Source organism: Lynx rufus, unplaced genomic scaffold (genome assembly GCF_022079265.1).
Source record: "Lynx rufus isolate CCGP_SWC_20201006 ecotype Redwood Valley unplaced genomic scaffold, mLynRuf1.p SCAF_9, whole genome shotgun sequence".
Lineage (NCBI taxonomy): Eukaryota > Metazoa > Chordata > Mammalia > Carnivora > Felidae > Lynx > Lynx rufus.
In genome coordinates this window covers 77,811,733-77,837,602 of record NW_025814897.1, presented here as the reverse complement: position 1 = coordinate 77,837,602, position 25,870 = coordinate 77,811,733, and the positions used below count along the sequence as shown (strand labels likewise).

Below are 25,870 nucleotides of genomic sequence, written 5' to 3'. Positions count from 1 at the left end.
GTTTGTGCCCATGTGTGTGTCCATGCATACAAATATGTGTTCCCAGTACAGACTCAAATGTGAGGGTTCTGGTTGTACTTAACCGCTGAAGCACTGCAAGTGAGTAAAAAATCCCTTGATTTCAAAACCATTAAAGTGGGTGATTCACAGTGGATCAATCCACACTATTTTTCAGCTGGTTTCAAATGTAAATAAACATTCAGTACATATTGTTTTTATGTCAGTAATTTTAGGCCTGCTTTTAGTTTTTTTACACCATGAAATAGGAACAGATACACTTCATGTCATCAGGACAATGTCTCTTTTAATATATTTTCTTAATGTCATACAGCCATCCAAGTTGTTAATGTATTTTCTGAGGTGTTTTTCCCCTTTGTTCATTTACCCAATTTTTTGCAATGTCTCAATAAAAGTTAATAAGTGTTTTGTGAATGCCTAAACTGTGAAAATAATTTTGAGTATTATACCACAAGAATAGTGTCCTGAACAAAGTAGGAAAATCTACTTTTCTGGTTGTGTTAGAGACATATTGTGTTTTGGGATTGTGTTAGAGACATATTCTATTCACCTTTAACAGCATCAAGCAACGCAGTGATTATAGATTATGGAAAGGTAGGGACGCTAAGAATATGCACCCAGGAGTCTGGTCTTTGAAGGCAAAATACCTTCTATTTTCCCATTAAAAAAAAAAAAAAAAGAATTACCAAGAAGTCAAATTACTCAGTCAGCAACATACAGGTGATTTGCCAGTTAAGGATCCCCAAATCTAGACTTTACTGCCCAAACACTACTGCAATGATCTTCCCATTATGATAAATTGAAAAGGACTAGATGAATAAAATGTGGTCTAATAAAACACTCATAAGTCCACTATCTTATTACAATACTATTTAAATTTTTGCATATTAACTTAGTATCATATCCATGTGTATATATATACCATACATACACACATATACATATATACATGTATATGTACACATATATATATACACATATACATATATATATATATATATGCCCACACAGCAGACACATTATTTTCCATTTTCCTTTTACATCATTTATTACAAACCCATGCTATTTCATGACATGATGCCTTGTATTTGCTGCAAAATAATCTAGTTGCAGGGAGGAACAAGTGTAAATGAATCAAGATTGTCCGCGAATTAATATGAATTGAAGCTGGGTGATGGGTCCATCCTGGGGTTCATTACGCTTGTCTATCTACTTTTTTTTTGTATATATTTGAAATACATATTAGAAACAACTAAAGAAGTTTATAAGATTTATATGTTGGAGAATATTTTAAAGGCAAATTAAAATATGTGTAATTATTTGGGAGGTATGTCCATTGAGATACGCTGCCCATTTCAGTTTCCTAATCTACCTTAGTTACTGCATTTATTTTCCTGTGTTTACACATAGCTTCAAATTCAGGTCTCAGCTGAAGCTGCTGCTGTTCCTCTTCAAAGTCCACCAGGTCCCACTCATATTCCATTCTGGCTTGTCGCTGTTTCCAAAACTCCAAAAACAATGTGACTGTAGGCAAAGAAATGTATATGAACAAATATAATCAAGAGATGGGGAAATCAAGTGAATAAAAAAAAGAACCCGGTGCTTTTCTCTACTTTGAAAAACCATTTTGGTTGAATGATGGCTCTCTGTCACTACTCTAATGACAAAATTATAGAATTACAAATGTTGTCTTAATACTATGTAGAAACACTGAAACAACTCCTATATAAAAATTCAAGTTAATTTCTTAGCAATCCCTGCAAGGAAGAAAAAAATTCAGGCACATTACTCTCTCTTCATTCAGATAATCTGAAAGAATGTTTAAACTTAAACTTTTATTAACACCTAGATTTTGTTTGCATGCTTTTTACTGAAATCATTCAATGTACATATGTATGTATAATTTTAATAAACTTTCAATTGAAGCATAACATATTTACAGAAAAGTACATAAAACACAACTGTACAATTTAAAGAATTTTCACGAAATAAACACTCTCGTGGAATCAGCAACTGTATCAAAAAGTAGAACATGACCAGCACCCCAGAAACACTCCCTTATGACTCTTCTAAGACGTAAGTGTAATATCCTGGCTTCTAATATTATAGGATAGTCTGGCCTGTCTTTGAACTTCACATAAATCGTGTCATACACCATACACAGGTAGTTTTTGTGTTAGGTTTTGTTTTGGTTCAACTTTGCGTGTAAACTCAACCTATATTGCTGTGTGCAGCAAAAGTTCACTTATTTTCATTGCTACATAGTATTGCATTATGTGATAAATCACAATTTTGTTTATTATTGGGTTCATGGACATTTGTGCTACCACCAGGTTTTTTTGCCATTATAGCATTGCTGTGAATATTCTTGCACGTGTCTTTTGGTGGGCATATATCTAAGAATGGAATACTAACACAATATTAACTTATAATTTTATCAACTGTGAAAAATTCAAATTTTAATGTTTTATCTGACTCATTCTCTACCTTTTAAATAATTACAAGGAATTATGAATTCTATCTGTACATTTTTACAGTCTTAATTATATCCTCCCTTAAGTATCCTTATAGTCATCTAACTGATCTCTCTGCTTCCGATATCCCTTTTTTTCAATATAAATATATCCCTGACTACTAAAGAGTTTTATTTGTTTATTTGCTCATGTATACATTCGTTTATGTATTTTTTCCTCATTTAAAAAAAATTATTTTATCGTAAGAACACTTAACCTGATTAACAAATTTTAAGTCCACAATACCTTTATGTTGACTATAGGCACAATGTCATACAGCAGATTTCTAGGGCTTTTTTATCTTACTTAACAGAGACTATATGTCCACTGATTAGTTACTCCCCTTTTCCCTCACCTCCCTTAACTCCCAACAACCTCCATTCCACTCTCTAATTCCATAAATTTGACTATTTTAGATATTTAATGTAAATGGGATCATTAAGGATTTCTCTCTCTGTGACTGGCATGTTACACTGACCATAATGTCTTCAAGGTTCATCCATGTTGTCACATATTGCAGAATTCCCTCCTTTTCAAGGGTGAATTGTATATCATATGTATATATCAACAGTGTGTGTGTGTGTGTGTGTCTGTGTGTGTGTGTGTGTGTGTGTGTGTGTGTGTGTATGGTGTACATATATACCACAGTTTCTTTGTCTATCCATCAATGGACAATTAGGTAGTTTCTACATCTTGCTTATTATGGCTAGTGCTGCAATAAACATAGGAGTGCCAACATCTCAAGATCCTGATTTCAATGATGTGGAATAAATACTCATAAAGTGATATTGCTGGATCATATAGTAGTTCTATTTTTAGTTTTTTTTTGAGGAATTTCCATACTGTTTTCCAGCTGCACCATTTAGCATTCCCACTAACAATGTACAAAAATTCATTAGAATTCTCCACATCCTCACCAGCTCTTGTCTTTTGTTGTTTTGGTATTAGCCATCCTGACAGGTGCAAGATGATATCTTATTGTGGTTTTGATTTACATTTCCCTGGTAACTAGTTACACTAAGAATGTTTTTCATATACCTGTTGGCCATTTATATATATTATTTGGAGAATGTCTATTTGAGTCCTTTGTCCATTTTTAATAAGGTTATTAGGGTTTTCTTTTTGTTTTGTTTTTTGTTTTTTGTTTTTTTGTTTTTTTTTTTTTTTGCTATTGAGTTGCAGGAGTTCCTTATGTATTTTGGACATTAACCACTTAGCAGATAAATGATTTGCAAATATTTTCTGCCATTCCATGGGTTGTCTTTTCACTCTGCTGTTTTCTGTGCTGCAAGAAACTTTTTAGCTGATGTAGTCAAACTTGTTTTTTGTTTTTGTTCTCTGAGCTTTGATGTTATGCCCAGGAAATCAATGCCAAGACCAATGTAATGAAGTTTTCCCTTATATTTTCTTCTAGGAGTTTTATATAGTTTCAGGTTCTACATTTAAGATTTTACACAATGCTGAGGTGATTGAATATAGGATAAAGACTCAATTTCACTCTTTTGCATGTGGATGTCCAGATTTCTCAGCACCATTTGTTGAAGAGATTATTCCTTCCCCATTGTGTATTCTTGGAACTCTTGTTGAAGATTAGTTAACGATACATGTTGATTTCTGAACTTTATTCTGTTCCACTGGTCTGTATATCTGTCTTTATGCCAGTGCCATACTGATTTGATTATTGTTGCTTTGCAATATATTTTGAAATCAAGAAGTCTGATGTCTCCAGCTTTGTTCTTTCTCAAGATTTACCTGGCTATTTCAAGACTTTTGTGATCCCAGGGGCACCTGGGTGGCTCAGTCAGGCAAGCATCTGACTCTTTAATTTCAGCAGGTCGGCCAAGCATCTGACTCTTAATTTTTGCTCAGGTCATGATCTCACAGTTCATGGGATCCATGGGATCCAGCGCCATCCTGCATGCTAACAATACAGAGCCCAACTGTGATTGTCTCTCTCCCTCTCTCTCTGCCCCTCCTCTGTTCTCCCCCTCTTTCCTTCAAAATAAATAGAAACATCTTTAAAAATTAAAAAAGGGGGGTCTCCTGGGTGGCTCAGTTGGATAAGTGTCTGACTTTGGCTTAGGTCATGATCTCGCGGTTCATGAGTTCAAGCCCCACGTCAGGCTCTGTGCTGACAGCTAAGAGCCTGGACCCTGCTTTGGATTCTGTGTCTCCTCCATCTCTGTTCCTCCCCCACTTGCTCTCTCTCTCTCTCTCAAAAATAAATACAGATTAAAAAAATTTAAAAAAAGACTTTTGTCATTTCATGTGAATTTTTTCAGTTGTTTTTCCTATTTCTGGTAAAAAAAAATGCCACTGGGACTTTGATAGAGATCATATTGAATATTTAGGTCACTTTGGGTAGTATAGAAAAATTAATAATATTAAGTCTTCCAATCCATTAGTATGGGATGGCTTAATATATTATTCCTCCAGGGGCACCTGGGTGGCTCAGTCAGTTAGGCATCTGACTTTGGCTCAGGTCATGATATCATGGTTTATGGGTTCAAGCCCCATGTTGGCCTCTGTGCTGACAGCTCAAAGCCTGGAGCCTGCTTCGGATTCTGTGTCTCCCTCTCTCTCTGCTCCTCCCCCACTCACACTCTGTCTCTCTCTCTCTTTCTCTCGAAAATAAACATTAAAAAAATTTATATTATTCTTCCAAATATTTAGAAGTATACTATTGCTTGCTTTGCATTGATTTCAGTTTCCATGGGTTAGTTACATAACTCCAGTCCCCCCAACATGACTCAAATTTCAGGTACCACAGTATATTAACTATGAACTGTTGCATAAAGTACAAATTTTGCTGTTAGTTCCTCAAACCACAAATCACTATATAAATAGCAGACGTGTATCATGATTAGTGACCAATCACATCACTTTAAATGCCGCTGGTGTTTGAACACTGCATATTTGTTAGTCAATTAATGCGCAGACAGCAAAGCATGTCTTTGTGTTTCCTCCTTGCCTTCCACGTGGCATTTTACAAAAATGGGTATTAAAAAATTGAACTGATGAACAAAGATGTAAGTACATCAAACAAATGGAAAATGAAAACAAAACATAAATGGAGTTATGGAAGAATAGAAGACTGAGAATATTGATATTGTTGCCATTTGAGAGACTCTGTACATATACAACCAGAGGAACTTAGCAAAGGCAAATCTGCTGACATAAATGAAGAAAGCAGTTGTGAGGAAGAGGGATGTCCCATAGGAAACGGTGTTGGCAAAAACTTCAGCTTAAAGGAACTCTCGGTGATAGTTCATTACAATGAAAACACAGAGGGTAAGTTAATGCTTACACCAGAATGTTCTATCCTTGGGATACCTTTGCCACCTGTTTTCCCTTTCAAATTCCTATTTTAAAAAATCCAAATCAAATTGCAGGTCTTCTGTAAAAGCTATCTCAATTCCTCTAGTCAAGAAGTAATTCCGTCCTCCTCTGTACTTCTTCAGCACTTAAAATTTAATGACAGTATGTATTAGATTCTGGCCCAATTAGATTGTGACCTTCTTAAAAACATGTTATATTTCACTCATTTATTTATTCATTTTTAAATTTAATATTAACTGAATTTCATGAGGCAGAAAATTTTATTCATTTATTCATTTCTTTACTCATGTATTTGGTAGATACACTGCTACTAGGAGAAAAAAGTTTTAAGAGCACAGTATAATTAAGCAGTCTTTTAATATTCCAATGCTTTCCTGAAGGGGATCTACTTGTATATTTAAAAGCTGCTTCCTGAAGGTCTGGCTTCCAATTAGCCTGAACCAGGTGCTAACTCAGATCCTCCCCTTTGGGATACTGACAGGTCTTAGCATACTCCCAAATACTGGGAGCCACCAAGAACATAGAAGGCGGTGGGGACAATCACAGAGGTTTGAGAAACAACCAACAGTTCACAATGGATTCATCAAAAAGATTCATCTCCTATGCCAGATCACACAGTCATTACTGGAAGAGGTAGCTAATTTATCTAATGTACAGAAATCAATACAGAGAGACAAAGTAAATGAAGAAACACAGGAATATGTTCCAAATAACAGCAACAAAACAAAAAACAAATACATAAATAAGCCTCAGTAACTGACCTTAACGAAAATAAGATAAATGATTTACCTCATAAAAAGTTCAAAATCAGGGCACCTGGGTGGTTCAGTAAGTTAAGCGTCTGACTTCAGCTCAGGTCATGATCTCACAGCTCGTGGGTTCGAGCCCTGCGTTGGGCTCTGTGCCAACAGCTCAGAGCCTGGAGTCTGCTTCAGATTCTGTGTCTCCCTGTCTCTCTCTGCCCCTACCCCTCTTGTGCTCTCTCTCTCTCAAAAATAAAACATTAAAAAAAATTTTTTAGGGGTGCCTGGGTGGCTCAGTTGGTTAAACATCTGACTTTGGCTCAGGTCATGATCTCACAGTTTGTGGGTTCTGGCCCCACGTCAGGCTCTGTGCTGACAGCTCAGAGCCTGGAGCCTGTTTCAGATTTTGTGTTTCCCTCTCTCTCTGCCCCTCCGCTGTTCACGCTCTGTTTCTGTCTCAAGAATAAATAAACATTAAATTTTTTTTTTCTCATTCTCTCTCTCTCTCAAATAAATTAAAACATTAAATAACATTTTTTAAGTTCAAAATAATAGTCATAAAGACATTTACCAAGGGCAGAAGAATGTTGCATGACCAAGGTGAGAATGTACTAGGAGACAGAAAACATACAAAAGTAATAAACACAAATCAGAGAGCTGAAGAATACAATACTGCACTAAAAATTTCAATGGAGATATTCCACAGCAGATTAGATCAAGTGAAGAAAGATAAGCAAAATTGAAGACACAGTATTATACTTCATTTAGAGGAGCAAAAAGATGAGTGAGGTTAGCTTAAGGGACTATGAGACAATATGAAGCTGACCAACATTCACATTAATAGGCTCGCCAAAGAAGAAAACAGTAAGAAAGGGGCAGAAAACTTACGCAAAGATATAGTGGTTGAAAACTTCCCTTACATGGGGAGAAAAATATATCAAATCTGAGAAGCCCAAAGTGTCCCAAAGGAGTCCTAAAAGACTCACACTAAGACACATTATAATTAAATTCTCAAAAGTTATATACAAAAAGAGAATCTTACATGCAGCAACAGAAAAACAACTTGTTACGTACAAGGGACAGCCTCATAAGACTATCAGCAGATTTTCACAGCAGAAACTTTTCCAGGCCAGGGGGACTGGCATGGTACAGTCAAAGTACTGAAGGACAAAAACTGCCAACCAAGAATATTCTACCTGACAAGCTGTCTTTCAGAACTGAAGAACAGATAGTTTTCCAGAATACAAAAGTTAAAGGAGTTCATCACCACTAGGATGGTCTGTCTGGCCTTATAAGAAGTATTAAAGAGACTTCTTTGATATAAAATAAAAGGATGCTAGTTAGCAACATGCAAACATGTGAAAATATAGATGTCACTAGTTAAGGTAAATATACAGTTAAATTCAGAATACTCTAATGTTGTAATGGTAATGGCTAAATCATTATAAAATTAGTATAAAGGTTAAAAGACAAAAGGAGTAAAAATAACTACACAATAACTGGTTAATAGATAAACAAGATAAAAAGATGTAAATTGTGACATCAGAAGCATAAAGCATGGAGGGGAGAGTAAAAATATAGAACCTTAGTATGTATCTGAAGTTAACTCGTCTTAGCTTACCAGAGACTATAAGATGTTTTATAGAAGCCTCATTGTACTCACAAAGCAAAACTTAAAATAGATACACAGACGATAAAAAGAAAGTAATATAAACATATGTTAGAAAAAATTATCAGGAGGACAAGACAGGAAGAAAGAAACAAAGAAATTATAAAATAGCCAGAAAAAAAATTAACAAAATGACAAAAGGAAGTCTACACCTAACAATTATTACTTTAATGTAAATAAGCTAAGTTCTCTAATCAAAAATCTTGGAGTGGCTGAATGAATAAAAAACAAGACCCAACTGTCTGTGAATTGCAGGAGCCTCACTACAGCTTTAAGGACACACATACTGAAAATGAAAGGATGAAAAAATATATGGAAACCAAAAGAAAGCAAGGTTAGTTACATCAGAAAAAAACAGACTTTAGACAAAGGCTGTAATAAGGGGCAAAGAAAATCATTACATAATGATAAAGAGGTCAATCAAGCAACAGGATATAATACTTGTAAATATTTCTGCATCTAACAGCAGAACACATAAAGAAATAATATGAATATTAATAGATTTGAAGACAGAAACAGACAGCAATATAATAATAGTAGGGAGGGGTGCCTCGGTGGCTCAGTCGGTTAAGTGTCTGACTTCAGCTCAGGCCATGACTCAATGGTTCATGGGTTCAAGCCCTGCATCAGGCTCCATGGTGACAGCTCAGAGCTTGGAGCCTGCTTTGAATTCTGTGTCTCCGTCTCTCTCTGCCCCTTTCTCGCTCATGCTCTGTCTCCATCTCTGTCTCTATCTCTCAAAGATAAATAATCATGAAAAAAAATTAAAAAATAATAGCGGGGAAATTCAATAGCCCCACTTTCAACAACGAATAGATTATTCAGACAAAAATCAATAAGGAATCATTCAACTTAAATTACATGTTAGATAAGATAGATTTAACAGAGGCCTACAGCACTTTCCACCCAACAGTGGCAGAATACACATTATTCTCAAGTGTGCATGGAATGCTCCCTAGGAAAGATCAAATGTTAGATCAATGCTTCTGAACAAGCAATGTCTCAAAACGAAATCAAAAGAGAAACAAAAATATCTGGAAAGAAATGAAAATAGAAATATGACATATAAAAACTTATGGGCTGCAGCAACAGAAGTTCTAGGAGGCAAGTTCATAGTAATAAATGCATGTATTAAGTAAGACATAAGAGAAACCTTAAATAAACAACTGAACTTTAGACTACCTGGAATGAGAAAAAAAAAGAACAAAGTAAGCACAAAGCTAGTAGAAAGAAGGAAGTAACAAAGATCAGAGTGCAAATAAATAAAATAGAGACTAACAAGACAATACAAAAGGTCAATGAAACTAAGAGCTGTTTTTCTTCTTCAAAAGATAAACAAATTACATAAGCCTTTAGCTAGACTTACCAAGAAAAAAGAGAGAGGACCCAAATAAATAAAATTAGAAATGAAAGAGAACACATGACAACTGATACCACAGAAATACAAATAATCATAAAAGACTACTATTAACAAGTATACGCCAACAAATTGGGAAAGTAGAAGAAAAAATAAATTCCTATAAACACACAACGTACTGAGGCTGAATCATGAAGAAACAGAAATTCTGAACAAATGACTAGTAAAGATCTTGAATCAGTAATCAAACACCTCCCGACAAAGAAAAATCCAGGAGAAGATGACTTCACTCATGCATTCTACTAAACATTTAAATAATTAATGTCAACCTTTCTCAACTCTTGCCAAAATTATAAGAGAAGGGAAGATTTTCAAAATCATCTTAGGAAGCAGCATTTCTGTGATACCAAAGCCAGGCAAGAAAATTACAAGAAAAGAAATCACAGGCAAATGTCCGTGATGAACACAGATGCAAAAAACCTGAGTAAAATAGCAGCAAATAAAATTCAACAATCCATTAAAAGGTTCATACACCATGACAAAGTAAAATTCATTCCAGGGATACAAGGATGGTCTATATGCACAATCAATGCAGTATATTACATTAATAACAAAAATGATAAAAAAAAACCTTATGATCATCTCACCTGATACAGCAAAAGCACTTGACAGAGTTCTTGATAAAAATTCTCAACAACATGAGTATGGAGGGAATGTACCTCAATATAATAAGAGTCATATGGGACAAGCCCACAGCTAATATCATTCTCAGTGGTGAAAAGCTAAAAGCTTTTCCTGTATGATTAGTAACAAGACAAGGATGCCCATTCTTGCCACTTTTTTTCAAAGATTACTGAAAGTCCTAGCCAGAGCAATCAGCCAAGAAAAAGAAATAAGTGGCATACAATTTGGAAAGAAAAAAATAAAACTGTCTCTATTTGCAGATGGTATTAAATTATGTATAGAAAGTCCTAAAGATTCCACCAAAAACAGAATAAAGGAATTCAGTAAAGTTTGAGGATAAAACTTAATATACAAAAAGTAGTTGTTTCTATACACTAACCACATACTATCAGAAAGAAAAATAAAGAAAACAATCCCATTTCTAATGGAATCAAAAGGAATAAAATATCTAGTAATAAATAGAACTCAGGAAGTGAAAGATATGTACACTGAATACTACAAGATATTGATAAACTCAAGATGACACAAATAAATGGAAAGATATTCCATGCTTACGGACTACAAGAATCATATTGTAAAAATGTCCATACTACCCAAGCAATCTTCAGATTCAATGCAATCCCTATCAAAATTCCAATGACATTTTTCAGGGAAATAGAACAAACAATCCTAAAATTTGTATGGAACCACAAAAGACCTGGAATAGGCAAAGCAGTCTTCAGAAAGAAGAACAAAGCAGTAGGCATCACACTTCCTGATTTCAAAGCTATCATAATTACACTTTATAAACTACATTACAAAGCTATAGTAATCAAAACAAGATGATAGTGGCATAAAAACAGACACATAGACCTACAGATCATAATCAAGAGCTCAGATATAAATCCATGCATGTATGATAAACGAGTATTTCACAGAGGAGCCAAGAATATTCAATGTGGGAAGGATTGTTTCTTCAATAAATGGTTTCGTGAAAACTAGATATTCATTTGCCAAGGAACAAAGCCAAATCCCTGTCTTAGACCATATACCAAAATCAACTCAAAATAGATTACAGACTGATTGAGCCTAAGATCTGAAACCATAAAACTCCCAGAAGAAAACATAGTGGGTAAGTTCCTTGACATTGGTCAAAGCAATGATTTGTTGGATTTAACATAAAGGCTAAGGCAACAAAAGCAAAAATAAACAAGTAGGACTTTGAACAAACTAGACAGCACAGGAAAGGAAACCATTAACAAAATAAAAAGGCAACTTACAGAATGCGAGAAAATATTTGCAAATTATGTATTTGATAAGGGGCTAATATCATTTTTTATATATCTGAAGAAATCATACAACTCAACAGCAAAAAAACAAAAAAACAAAAACAAAACTAATCCGATTAGAAAATGGACACAGTGGGGCACCTGGGTCAGTTAAGCCTCTGACTTCTGCTCAGGTCATGATTGTGGGTTCAAGCCCCATGTGGGGCTCTGTGCTGACAGCTCAGAGCCTGGAACCTGCTTTGGATTCTGTGTCTCCCTCTCTCTCTGCTCCTCCCTTGCTCTCTCTCTCTCTCTCTCAATAATAAATAAACATTAAAAAAATTTTTTTAAGGCAATTCCATTCAGTCATAAATACACACACACACACATATACACACACATTCACATATCTGTTACCCTGGAAGGAGTCTCGTCACTCAGTTTTAAATAAAAATATAGATTTAGGGGCGCCTGGGTGGCGCAGTCGGTTAAGCGTCCGACTTCAGCCAGGTCACGATCTCGCGGTCCGTGAGTTCGAGCCCCGCGTCGGGCTCTGGGCTGATGGCTCAGAGCCTGGAGCCTGTTTCCGATTCTGTGTCTCCCTCTCTCTCTGCCCCTCGCCCGTTCATGCTCTGTCTCTCTCTGTCCCAAAAATAAATAAACGTTGAAAAAAAAATTAAAAAAAAAAATTTAAAAATATAGATTTAAAACTATGTATATCAGTTATGTAAAATTATATTTACACACATGCCCACACACATGGAAGAAAAGATTCTGAAAAACTATGGCCATGATAATGTTTCCATTTCTAGTAACTTTAACATTATTTTCTCCCTGCTTTTATATACTACTTGAGTTTCCTATGATGTGTGTATTTTCATTATGAACAAAAAGTTTAAAAAAATAAAAAGCATTTCTTATCTGCCACTACAAAGCATAGGAAGCATTATTTTCACGTCTCAACCTCTTGAACTAGTGTTATTCCTTTAACCAAGTATGTTTTTTTCTTCACATCTATTCTGCCAACGCATCCTTTGATTCGGCTTAATGATTTATTAGTGGCTGTACTAAAACAAATATCTCTAAAGTTCTGCTTTCCTAGAATTCGGCCATGAGCCTCAAAAACCAAAGGTAAACCAATTCACTACTAACATAAACTTTTCTGAAAGAACCGATGGTAACACCTCCTCAAAATACTTCAAGTGTCTGGGTGTTCCGCATATGGCTGTTTCTCTGTTTGTGATGAAGTATGAGGTTGGTGTTGGTACACCATCTCTCTATGTGCAAACAACCGAAAACCACTATGTTTGCTGTAATTTGTGTACCTCTCATTCACTGCTGATTCCAAGTAATGATCGAGGAAAAATTTGGCAGCTACGTGATAAAGATGTATTTGTACTTAACAACGTCGGGGTTATTAGAGAACTGCTGGTAAGATTTGACTATTCTCTGTTCTTTGAATCGAGGCCACTGTCTTCAGAGCAGAGCAGGCAAGCACAAGTGGTGGAAACCCATAAATCTTCACGCACATCCACAAATTTTGGTGTCTTTTTCCCTGGATTGAGCTACCCTTGCTCCCTTGCCCAGTTTTTAAATACACATATTTGTGATTACTAAATAATTTTTTTAATTGGAAAGAAAAAATCTATTTCTTCCCAGAGTCCCCTGAAATTTGGGACATGTTTTGGAAGTCTTTAGGTTTCCTCCTGCTGAGTTAGTCTTTACGTAAAATATTTTCCTCACTGACAGCAGGAACAAGATGAAAAAAAAAGAAGAAAAAAGATGAAACACTGGGACATTTCCAAAATTAAGGGGAATTCTACTTTATATGGAAGATTTCTAACAAATATAACTGGAAGCTGGAACCAGAATTATACACAGGGAATTTGGACTCAAACATTGATTTAACAGCCCTCAACAGTTGTTGATTCTTGTTCAACTTTGTATCTATGATTCAGTATTTTCCAGCCAGCAAATATTTATGTGTACTCTCTCCTGAATTACATACTTATTGAACTGTTTTTTTTATCATAGCACTGGGAGATGGTGTGAGCTGAATATATATAAAGTTTCAAAAATTATATTATCTCTCAGAGAAATAAACAGATGATGAATAAAGACCTTTTTTGGACCAAAGACCAAGGAATACAGACCACTGATGTAGTGTACTGATGTTAGTTAGCAAACACACAAAGATCCCATGTCACCTTTGGTATATAAGATATGCCATCAGTATATGTTATATGACCATATAACACATAACATGGAGAGAGTTGTTTTGGTTTTTTTTTTTTTTTTCAACGTTTTATTTTATTTTTGGGACAGAGAGAGACAGAGCATGAACGGGGGAGGGGCAGAGAGAGAGGGAGACACAGAATCGGAAACAGGCTCCAGGCTCTGAGCCATCAGCCCAGAGCCTGACGCGGGGCTCGAACTCACGGACCGCGAGATCGTGACCTGGCTGAAGTCGGACGCTTAACCGACTGCGCCACCCAGGCGCCCCGAGAGAATTGTTTTTTATGTGGCCGTTTACTCACCCCAAATTCCCATGAATATTGCAAAGAACACTGTGGACTCGTTATCAAACAAATGCGAGATCTGCAAAAACAATAACATCACAAAGACTATTTAGTATCAAACGCAATACAAAAAGAGAAATCCCAAGTCTTTTCCCATACCACAATACATACATACCTTTGAAGCCAAACACGTAGTATTTAGTCTCCAATAATCACACACTAGATCACAGAGCGGGCACATGATAATCTGCCCTCCAATCTTAGGGTCACAGATTTCAGTGCTGCAGAGGGGACAGCAAAGTGATTTTAAAAGTGATGTGCTTTTAGGTGATAGAACAACAGTTTACACAGCTTCTCAAATATGGCAGAAGGGACAATAAAGCAGCAATCTCTGTAGTAGGTCAAGTCATGCTTTGAGAAACAGAATCTTTAGAGCTGATCATTTATAGATTTTCTGTAAAGCACTAGGTGAGGGCAGCCATTATATTTGGGTTTTTATCAGAAATATCAATTATCTGCTGCCACCAGGAGACACTCTGAAACAAATGCCAGGGAAATAATAAGAGCAGTTGTTTCAGTTAGTATGACATCAAGATGTTTTCTCTGTTTGGGCAATTCAGTTGCACGTACCTGCTTGAGTTATTATCCATTGATAATAAGCCGTAAATGAAACAAGCTAAGCCAACGACAGCCGCAAAGGACAGCATTTCCGTGTAAAATCCAAGAAAGACAAAATACATGCCAATCTTTTCTCCATAATAATCCCTATGAAAGAAGGTAAAAAAATAGTATCAAAGTTTAAGAGAAAGATACAATCCAGAGACCCTTGGTTTTGTATTCAGAAGAGACATGTATTCCTGGCTCCACTGCTTTCTAGCCCTGTCATTTTGGTAGAGTTACTAAACTTTCTGAACTCTGGTTTCCACGTCCTAAAATATAAGACGATGCTTATCCAAAGAAGTGGTGCAAGGACCAAAAGAGTTAACACATATAAATAGGAAGCCAACTGAATGTAAGTTAACTTTTAATTTTGAAATAATAAGTATAAATTTGAAAAGCTTCCAATGTTTCAGGAGACTTTAATGTACTAAAATGTAGAACATTCTGCGATGTAACTTCTAGCAATTAACAAATCAAAATCACATTCCTAATCTGCATGGAGTTTCGCTTTATTTCTCTTTCTAATATAGAAGAAGGTACTCTCACCACATTCATCAAGAGTGGTTATATGTATAAAGCTGCATCTCCCTCTAATTTTGGATCTCTGATAGATGTTTATAGAATTGTGATAGAGGTAGCAAACTAAGGAATTAAAAAGGGCTGCTTAAGAAAAATTCCATAAAGGGGACCCTGGGTGGTTCAGTCGGTTAAGCATCCGACTTTGAGGTCATGATCTCTCAATTCATCAGGTAAAGCCCTGGGTCGGGCTCTGCGCTGAGAGCCTACTTTGGATTCTGTGTCTCCCTCTCTCTCTTTCTCAAAAATAAATAAACATTTAAAAAAAGGTCCATAAAATATGCAATTCAGCTCTTGCTTTACAAAGAGTTGAAAAATTATAGCATTACTTGTCACAAATGTTCAAGTCTTAAACCAAGTTTTGTTCTGTTTTAATTTTAACTTTGCATTTTTTTCCTTCCAAGATTTTACTTAAATTCAAGTTAGTTAAGATATGGTGGAATATTGGTTTCAGGAGTAGAATCCAGTGATGAATCACTTACAGATGATACTCAGTCCCTGTCCCACCAAGTGCCCTTCTTAATGTCCATCATCCACTTAGTCCATCCCTCAACCACCTCCCCTCCAGCAGTCCTGTTTGTTGTCTACATTTAAGAGTCTCTTATGGTTTGCCTCCCTCTCAGTTTTTATCTTACTTTCCCTTCTCTTCCCCTATGTTCATCTGTTCTGTTTCCTAAATAGTATATGAGTGAAATCATATGATATTTATCTTTCTCTGACTGACTTATTTTAAAGTCCCCCTTACAGGAATCTCTTAAGGAAGCAAAGAAGATAGTTTTCTCTGTCTCAGAAAATCACATTAAAAACAAAACAAAACAAAACTGGAGGGCCTGAGTGGCTCAGTTGGTTACGCGTCCAACTTTGGTTCAGGTCATGACCTCACAGTCCGTGAGTTCAAGCCCTACATCAGGCTCAGTGCTGACAGCTCAGAGCCTGGAGCCTGCTTCGGATTCTGTGTCTCCCTCTCTCTCTGCCCCTCCCCTGCTCATGCTATGCCTCTCTGTCTCTCAAAAATGAATAAATGTTAAAAAAAAAAAACAGATTAATCTTCGTAATTCATATAGAGCTCAGGTTACTAAATCTGTGAAGCCTTTCTGCAGTTTCCAAGGTAGGTAGATATGATCCTTTTGGCTTCTAATAGCATGCTGTATATAAATCTATTACATCACTTAATATTAAATTACAACTTCCATGCATGCTCAGAAAAAAGGCAACTAGGAACATAAAGGTACAAACTTAATTTCCTAATATTTAAATATTTTCTCATATTCAATACTAATTTTATTGAACCTCATATTCTTCAGTTTTCAAAATTCCTAATCTCTTCTAATTAAATAGGCATCTTTATGCTTATACCATTTTTCATTATTTTCACTGATTATAAACATTTTGCACTGTTGTTTTCTCTTGTTCTGCTCCTCAAATCACTACAAACTTGAAGTTAAATTATAATCCCATCTTCTTCTCTTGTTAATTTGCCACTCACAACTTCCTTAGCTTCACTTACACTTAGGATACATGAACTCGTTTTTTCTTTTTTCTTTTTGTTTACTGAAAAATATAGCAATTACTGCAATACTGCATAACATCAAACTCTTTTAATAAAGGATAAAAATATTTTATTTTGTGGAATTTACTATTTACCATATCTATTTCCACTTGATGTTTTAAAAATTACAAAACCAATAATTTTTTGAAGTTAAGACATCAATATTACTGCTACAGATTTAACCTAAAATTGTTTGGAAATTCATAAAGAAACTAGTTCAACAACCTATTTTTTTTTTATTTTTTGTTTTTAAAGTTTATTTATTTTTGAGACAGAGAGAGACAGAGCATGAACGGGGGAGGGGCAGAGAGAGAGGGAGACACAGAATCGAAGCAGCCTCCAGACTCTGAGCCATCAGCCCAGAGCCCGACGCGAGACTTGAACTCACGGACCACGAGATCGTGACCTGAGCTGAAGTCGGAGCTTAACCGACTGAGCCACCCAGGCGCCCCACAACAACCTATTTTTAAAGAACTACATTTTTCTTACTTTCAAATATCAAATATCTTACTATCAAATATTTTTTCAAATATTGAAAAAAAAAGGCCTCAAGAACTCTAGACCTTTATTTGTATTAAAAAATTCTTTAAAATTTATAGAAATTTTCAGATGAGGATTTATTATATATGGAGTCATAGAAATTATTTTACTAAACCATGGATTTGGTAAGCTTAACAATCAGATTAACAACTAAACCATCTCCTAAGAGTGTAAAAAAGCAAAAGACATATCTTAGATGTATATTATGGTAAAAATGTACACAGTATTGAAATAACATTTAAGGGGCGCCTGGGTGGCTCAGTCGGTTAAGCATCCGACTTCAGCTCAGGTCATGACCTCACAGTCTGTGAGCTTGAGCCCCGCATCGGGCTCCGCGCTGACAGCTCAGAGCCTGGAGCCTGTTTCCGATTCTGTGTCTCCCTCTCTCTCCGTCCCTCCCCTGCTCACACTCTGTCTCTGTCTCTCTCTCCCAAAAATAAATAAACATTAAAAAAAAATTTGAGGGGCGCCTGGGTGGCACAGTCGGTTAAGCGTCCGACTTCAGCCAGGTCACGATCTCGCGGTCTGTGAGTTCGAGCCCCGTGTCGGGCTCTGGGCTGATGGCTCAGAGCCTGGAGCCTGTTTCCGATTCTTTGTCTCCCTCTCTCTCTGCCCCTCGCCCATTCATGCTCTGTCTCTCTCTGTCCCAAAAATAAAATAAACGTTGAAAAAAAAAATTAAAAAAAAAAATTTGAAATAACATTTAAGATGTTAAATTATCTCACTATTCATAACAAATGAGAGAAATCTAATAACATGAGACACTCTATAAAGACTCAAATATAAAGAGAACTCTTTTTTTAAGTACTTATTTTTAGAAAAATGTGCCTTATATTCACACTTAGGGCATTTCTTAACCTGTTTTACTTAGTAGACTTTGAACACATCTGTGGCCCCATATCATCTAAATAGCACATGACAGGTAGAAGACATTCATTGTGAGATTTTGTGAGAAAGCATTGGTCTAATATTGGATTCCCAAGACTTAGTCTGAGACACAGCAAATAATCAAAAGAATGATGATAAAATTTAACTGAATATAGGCTTGAAGAATGAACAAACAAATGCAAACATTTGATCTAAAGTGATTCATTAAAAAAAAATAAAAATACAGTGATTCATTTTATAGTGAGTTAATGAACATCTGAGACACTTAGCTGTTACATTTAATAGCATTTTAATAGCACCATTGTATTTACTGTAAATATACTTATATTCTAAGCTATTTACTATATAGCTACATATCAAGTATTAAGCCACTCAAAACAGGGGTTATCGAAAGAAAAAATATAGAGAGCTCTTAAATTGGCAAGATAAAATAGGATTGGAGGGCATATAAAAATGAAGACTGGGGGTGCCTCGGTGGCTCTAGTCAGTAAAGCGTATGACCTCAGCTCAGGTCATGATCTCATGGTTTGTGAGTTCAAGCCCCACATCAGGCTCTGTGCTGACAGCTCAGAGCCTGGAGCCCGCTTTGGATCCTGTCTCTCTCCCTCTCTCTACCCCTCCCATGCTCATGTTCTGTCTCTGTCTCTCAATAACAAATAAATGTTACCAAAAAATTAAAATTGAAGACTGATAATCCAATGATAGCAACCTTGGTATTCCCATTTTTTTCTTTGAAAATATAATCTAATATGACAAAATGGTAAGTCCCCAAAAGACAGCAAACCTATTTACAAATATTTCAATATGGAACTTAAGTTTCGTGTAGAGGTAACACGGAATATGTGAAATCCAGAAAATCGGACGCCTAAATTCTAAATCTCTCCCTAGAGGCACCTGGGTGGCTCAGTTGGTTAAGCGTCTGACTCTTGATTTCAGCTCAGGTCATGATCAAGCCTTGCTTTGGGCTCTTCACGGACAGCATGGAGCCTGCTACCCTGCTTGGGATTCTCTCTCTCTCTCTCTCTCCCCCTCCCTCCTTCCTTCTCTTCCCCTCCCCCACTTAAGTGCATGTGCAAGCACTCTCTCAAACTTTTAAATAAATAAATAAATAAATAAATAAGTAAGTAAACAAATAAATAAATAGACAATCTCTTTCTAGCCATCCGAAGTCATTATGCCTTTTTTTTCCCAATCTTCCACATCCAGCCATCTACAAAGTGCAATAAATTTTGCCACAAAAATCTTTTGTTAATCCATAGTCTCCCCTATTTTCTATTAGCAATACCTTGGATATGATTGTCAGTACCTATCACTGAAAATTTGTAATAGCCTCCTTACTTCCCTGACTTCAGTCTTGCATCCCTCTCAACTGTCTCCTTATTTCCAATGCAGTGATGGTTTTAGAGCAAAAAACTGAACCTGCCCTCTTCTTCCTTCAACAGTTTTATCCCTTCTTTTAGCAGTGTCCTGCATGACGTTGCTGATAAACATTCAGTTTCACCTGCTTCTACTCCTACACGAAGAACTAAATGTGCAATATTCCTTCTTAGCCCAGCACTCTGTACTTCTCTCTGTCTGAGACATTCTTACCCCCACTTGCTTACTTAGCAACTTGCTACTTACCTTTCAAGAGGCAGCTCAAGAATCAGTGCTGTGAAATTTTCCCTGAGCTTGTCATAAAAGTGGGTGCTTTTTCCTCTATGCTGTTCTTCCATGAGTATCATTCTGTTATAATTATACGTTTCTGTGTCTTCCTGGGAATATATTCATATTAGGAAACGATGTTCTGATTATCTTTGTAGCCCTACTCTCTTGCTTGATATCCAGTGATGTTTAATAAATGTTCACTCAGGGAATTTGTGTGGAGCACCTGGGTGGCTCAGTCAATTAAGTGTATGACTCTTGATTTCGGTTCAGGTCATGATCTCACAGTTCGTGGGTTCAAGCTCCGTGCTGACGGTACAGAGCCCGCCTGGGATTCTCGCTCTCCCTCTCTCTGCCCCTCTCCTGCTCTCTCTTTCTCAAAAATAGTAACTTGAAAAATTAAAGGAATTTGTGCATTGTAATCATGCATCTATGGACAATTCCTTTCTCTTCTTAAGGATGTTTTTATTTTTATCCTCTTGCTATCAAGTGCCATCAAATCTCTAAAACTTTTCCTAAAAACCATAAAGTCAACAAGGAGAGGAAATAAAACCACACCTGATACAGGCCTTCAGCATCATGACAAAGAACACCATGATCATCAAATTACCTATAGGTAAAAAAATAAACCCATATCCAACAGACCACCTGCCACTTGCTGCCACAAATCTGAAGCACCAAAGAGCAGTGAAGATGATGCTTAGGAAATTCTAATTTTAAAAAAAAAATGTAAAGTAAGGTGGAGACATTAGACAAATACACACAAAATCACTCGCTGGGGGGAAAAAACTAAATCAACACTGAACCTATCTGCGACATGGAAATTCATAGTCCTGGGCAAAAAGAGGGGATCTGAAAATAAGCAACAGTTGTAAGAGTCCGTCTCAGAGAAGCGATATTTGGGGGGAATAATCAGCTATAAAGGGTGGTACTTCTTAAAGCTGTTGCAGTAAAGAGAAAGAAAATAAGAGAGGTAGTTAGGATCCTGTAGAAATGAGGGAAATAGCACATGGTAAGCACATACCATCACCCATAAAAGAAATGCATGGAATAGGAAAGAACTAGGAGAAGAGTGCCCTCTAATGCTAGAAACTCTTTATGTGCGTTAAATATAGACAGACAAAAGCAGACCATAGCCATACAAATCTATGTTACAAAAACTGAAAATGTTAAACAAATAATTTCAGCTAATGAATATTCTCCCAAAAGAACAAAAGAAATAGTGTAATAAAGCACTACAAACTGAATTAAAATGTCCTCAAATAAATATTTGAAGATATAAGAAAATACCAGGAATAGAAAATTAACAGTGGGAGGAAATGGAATAAATAGAGGAAACTCCATAAAGAGAGGAAAAAGTAAAATCATATACTGTAATATCAGAATTGATGCTGAAATTATGAGGTATTCAAGAGAGAGAAGAAAGGGAGGGTTCAGTGAAAATCTAATAAAGGATGATAAGAAAAACAGGAAACCTTTCAAAAGTATGAAAATAACACGCAGAAGTAAACAGAATCTCAGAGAAATTACTTGGTATGAAGACAGGCAAAAAAGACCAAACATACAACGAATTGGAATCCAAAGAAAATTAAAATACTTGAACTAATGTTTTAGAACTATAACCCAAGAACATTTTCCAGAAACACACACACACACAAACACACACAAAAAAACAAAAATAGAAGGTACGCATTAAAGGATCCAGGAGGAACCAGGAAAAACTGACTTAGAATAATCAACTCCAAAACATAACGTGTTAAAACAATCAAACTTTAAAACAAACAAGCAAAAGGGGCGCCTGGGTGGCTCAGTTGGTTGAGCGTCCGACTTCGGCTCAGGTCATGATCTCACGGTTTGTGAGTTCAAGCCCCGCCTCGGGCTCTGTGCTGACAGCTCAGGGCATGGTCGGATTCTGTGTCTCCCTCTCTCCCTGCCCCTCCCCTGCTCACACTCTGTCTCTGTCTCTGTCTCTGTCTCTCTCTCAAGAATAAAGAAACATTAAAAAAAAAAAAAAAGAAACTCTCGAAGCTTCCTAGCAAAATGATAAAGCAATGGACAAGGCCAAAATAATGTTCTACTTATGAGGACACACTGGAAACATTCCACAAGGCAAGGACACCCACTATCCATTACTATTTAAGATGTCCTGGAATTACTAGCCAATGCAACTGAACAAAAGAAAATAACTGGAGACCTAAGAATTGGTAAAGAAAAAGTAAACTCCTTCTACTTAAAAATGACATGGCAGGGTGCCTGGGTGGCTCAATCAGTTAAGTGTCCAAGTATTGATTTTGACTCAGGTCATGATCTCAAGGTTCTGAGATCAAGCCAGAGTCAAGCTCTGAGATGGATGTGAGTGGAGCCTACTTAAGATTCTCTCTTTCCCTCTCCTTCCTCCCCTCCTCCACTCTCACACGTGCTCTCTCTCTCTCTCTCTCTCTCTCTCTCAAAAAAAAAAAAATGACATGGTAATATACCTGGATAACCTTAAAGAATCAATGATAAAACTGGTTCAATGAAAAATTAAGGCATCAGAATATAAAATTATGATGCAAAAATTATAGCATTCAATATATAAATAATAACAAGTTAAAAGATATATTATAAGAGAATACATAAATTTATAAAGCAACAAAAGTATAGAATACTTCAGATTAAATTTAGGAAAGTGTCCTAATGTATACAAAGAAAAGTCTGTAACACTCTTGAAAAACCCAAAAGTAGGTTTGGACAAAGACCTATCTTTTCCTTAACATGGCTTTTCCTTGGTTAGAATGACTGAATTATCACCAAGCTATCAGGCCAGTCTAAGTTAAACTATAAACTTCATGTGATCCCTTATAAATACCAGTGATCTTTTTCTTTTTATTAAGCACTAGACAAGTTGATAATAAAGTTTATATGGAGGAATAAACATGCAGAATATACAAAGAAACACTGAGAGTAAAAGTCATGATGAGGTTTATGAGCCCAAACAGACTTTAAAACATACTCAAAGACACCACATAGTAAAACATACTACAGCCAAAGTGCTATAATTAAAACAGCCTGGTACTGATGCATGAGTAGTTAGCTAGATCAAAGGAATAAAACAGGACATTCATATAAACTCAACTGCATATAGAAATCTAGTATAAGATGAAGGGAGTACCAGGGTGCCTGGGTGGTTCAGTTGGTTAAGCATCCAACTCTTTTTTTTTTTTTTAATGTTATTTATTTTTTGAAAGAGAGACAGAGCACTAGTCAGGGAAGGGCAAAGAGAGAGGAAGACAGAATTCGAAGCAGGCTCCAGACTCTGAGTTGTCAGTATAGAGCCTGACTCGGGGCTCAAACTCACAAGCTGTGAGATCATGACCTGAGCCAAAGTCAGATGCTTGATTTTGGCTCAGGTCATGATCTCATGGTTTGTGAGTACAAGCCCCAAGTCGGGCTCCACGTAGACAACCCAGAGCCTGCTTAGGATCTCTCTCTCCCTCTATCTGCCCCTCCCTCTCTCTCGCTCTCAAAATAAATAATTTTTTTTAAAAGAAACTTGAAGATACGTGGCACCTGGTGACTTAGTTGAGCGTCGGACTTCCACTCAGGTCATGATCTCACAATTCGCGAGTTTGAGCCCGCTGCCATCAGCACAGAGCCTGCTTTGTGTCCTCTGTCCTCCTCTCTCTCTGTGCCCCTCCCCCTCTCACACTCGCTCTCAAAAATAAATCAAACATTAAAAAAAACCTTGAAGATATAGGTCATACCTCAAATTACTGCAACATCAATAAACTTAATAAATGGTTTGGGACAAGTAGATAAAATTAGATATACTCCTCACAAAATATGTAAGAATAAATTTTAAATGGATCAGGAATCTAAACATTGATTAGATTGATTAGATCTAAAATTGAAACTATTCAAGTAAAACAAATGTAGGTGAAATCCTCTATATCTTGAGTGTATAGAAAGGCATTCTGTCTCTAAAAATCCAAATGTAATAAAAATTTTGATAAACTTGACTTCATGAAAAAATGAGAAAATACTTCTACATAGCAAGAACCAAACAAAGTTAAAAAAAAAAACAACCCATAAGCAAAGTCAAAATGCAAATGGAAAACTTGAAGAAAATACTAAGAATACATACTACAGATAAAGGGTAATAAAACCTCAGTATATTAAAAACTTAAAAACATTGAGAAAGAAGGCAAAAATCCTATAGAAAAAATAGACAAAAGATATGAATATACTATTCATTTAAAAAGCTACAAAAATATCCCTTAACATACAAAACGATGTTCAATTGTGTACATAATAAGGGAAGTACAGATTAAAGCTACACTAAAACACTGCTTCTCACCAGTCAGCTGGCAAGAATTAGAAAACTTAATTGTGCACTCTGCACTTCCATATACTGTTGGTGGGAATTCCCAATGGTCCAGTCCCAGTGAAGGGAAATTTGGCGATATGTAACACAACTACATACGCACTTACCCTGCAACCCAACAATCTCATACGTACGGATTTACCCTGAAAACACACTCTCAACAATACAAAATACACAGGTACGTTTTTACTCATGGAAACACTTTGTAATCATGAAATCCGGGAGGCTACCTCAATGTCCAAGTACACATAAGGGTGTACCAGAAAGCTGAAAAATGGATGAGGGTGTCTCAATGAATGCATATGGATTGATCTTCAGACTGTATTAAGTGAAAATAGCAAATTGCTGAAGAGTCTATATAGAATGCCACTTAAAAATGAAAAAGAAAGTTCAGAAAATACATATATCTGCTTCTCTTCATAAAGATAAATCAGAAAATGGAGAAGTTGGCCAGTTATAAGGGATAATAAATACGAAAAGAGGGCAAGGAATGGGATGAAAGGGATCAGGGATAGAGTGCCACTTCCCTGGGTTTTCACTAAAACTGAAAACAAACTGAAATAAATCTTACATGTGAAGTGAGTGGGGTAGAGTTCTGGCGAGGAAAAAGGAGCAATGTTATAAAGACATAGGATCCAGCTCCCAGGGCTCCTGAGGGAAGTTGGGTAAAAGGATGCTAAGTGACAACAATTAAACAAGGAAGGAGTAATACAGTTGGAAACTCACGTTGCAACCAAAACAGTGCATATTGGTTCAGGTGAGAACCGTTCTATATGCTGTGTCTAGGGAGAAATTTTAACGAGTAGCCGAACTTCCCACAGATTGTTTATTACTAAGCAGAGTGAAAACAGTGGAGAAATCAAACAAGATTTGTAGCTGGATAGTCAAAATTCATATAAAAAATGAGGGACTTATTAGAAGCAAGAAAGAAAACAAACTATAGAGTTGAGAAACAGGATCACACTTTGGATGACCAAAGTTGTCATAAACAACCCGGGGCTCCACGGAGCTGAATGTCATCTCAGAAGCTGTTCATAGCTGCTGTTGGTGTCTCTAAAGTCACGGGAGGGGGCCAGTGGGGCTGGGACCCAGGTCTCTGAGAAGGAGGTCCTGGCAGGCTCGTGCTGGAACCTCAGAGCAGGTCAGACGGGGTCGGGTCTGCAAGGGTCGGGAAAACTGTACGTGGCGTGCAGCCTCAGCACCAGGAAGGCACTGCCCCATCCAGGACTAGGAGCGTTGCTGGGGAATCGCTCGCTCACAGGAAGCAAACGGGAAACCCACAAAAAACAACAGAAACAGATCCTTGTTTCCTCCTCCAGTGCTTCCTGCTGGCAGAGTCCCAGTGAGCCAAGTGGCAACGCATACTCGTGATTTTGAGAGTTCCAGCCTCAATTTCATGAAGCAGCTGAGGAACCACAGCTTAAGGACTGGTACACCGTATCAATGAGATCACGTCGCGTTCGTTGACGAATCCACTATTCAACTGCCACTTCCTACCTGTACAACTGCAGGCCTTGGCCCCCCGTCTCCCGCGTCATTTCCTTTCCGGCGTCCCCGGAGT

The 25,870-nt window shown here is 36.7% G+C and overlaps 1 protein-coding gene across 1 annotated transcript in view; it reads right to left on the bottom strand.

The window, feature by feature from the left end:
• ANO5 (anoctamin 5) overlaps positions 1–25,870 on the bottom strand; it is an 84,446-nt gene that overhangs the window by 18,934 nt on the left and 39,642 nt on the right. The window contains 4 exon segments of the mRNA XM_047072417.1: positions 1,391–1,542; positions 14,108–14,168; positions 14,265–14,370; positions 14,720–14,854. Coding sequence (XP_046928373.1) covers positions 1,391–1,542; positions 14,108–14,168; positions 14,265–14,370; positions 14,720–14,854 — 454 coding nt within the window.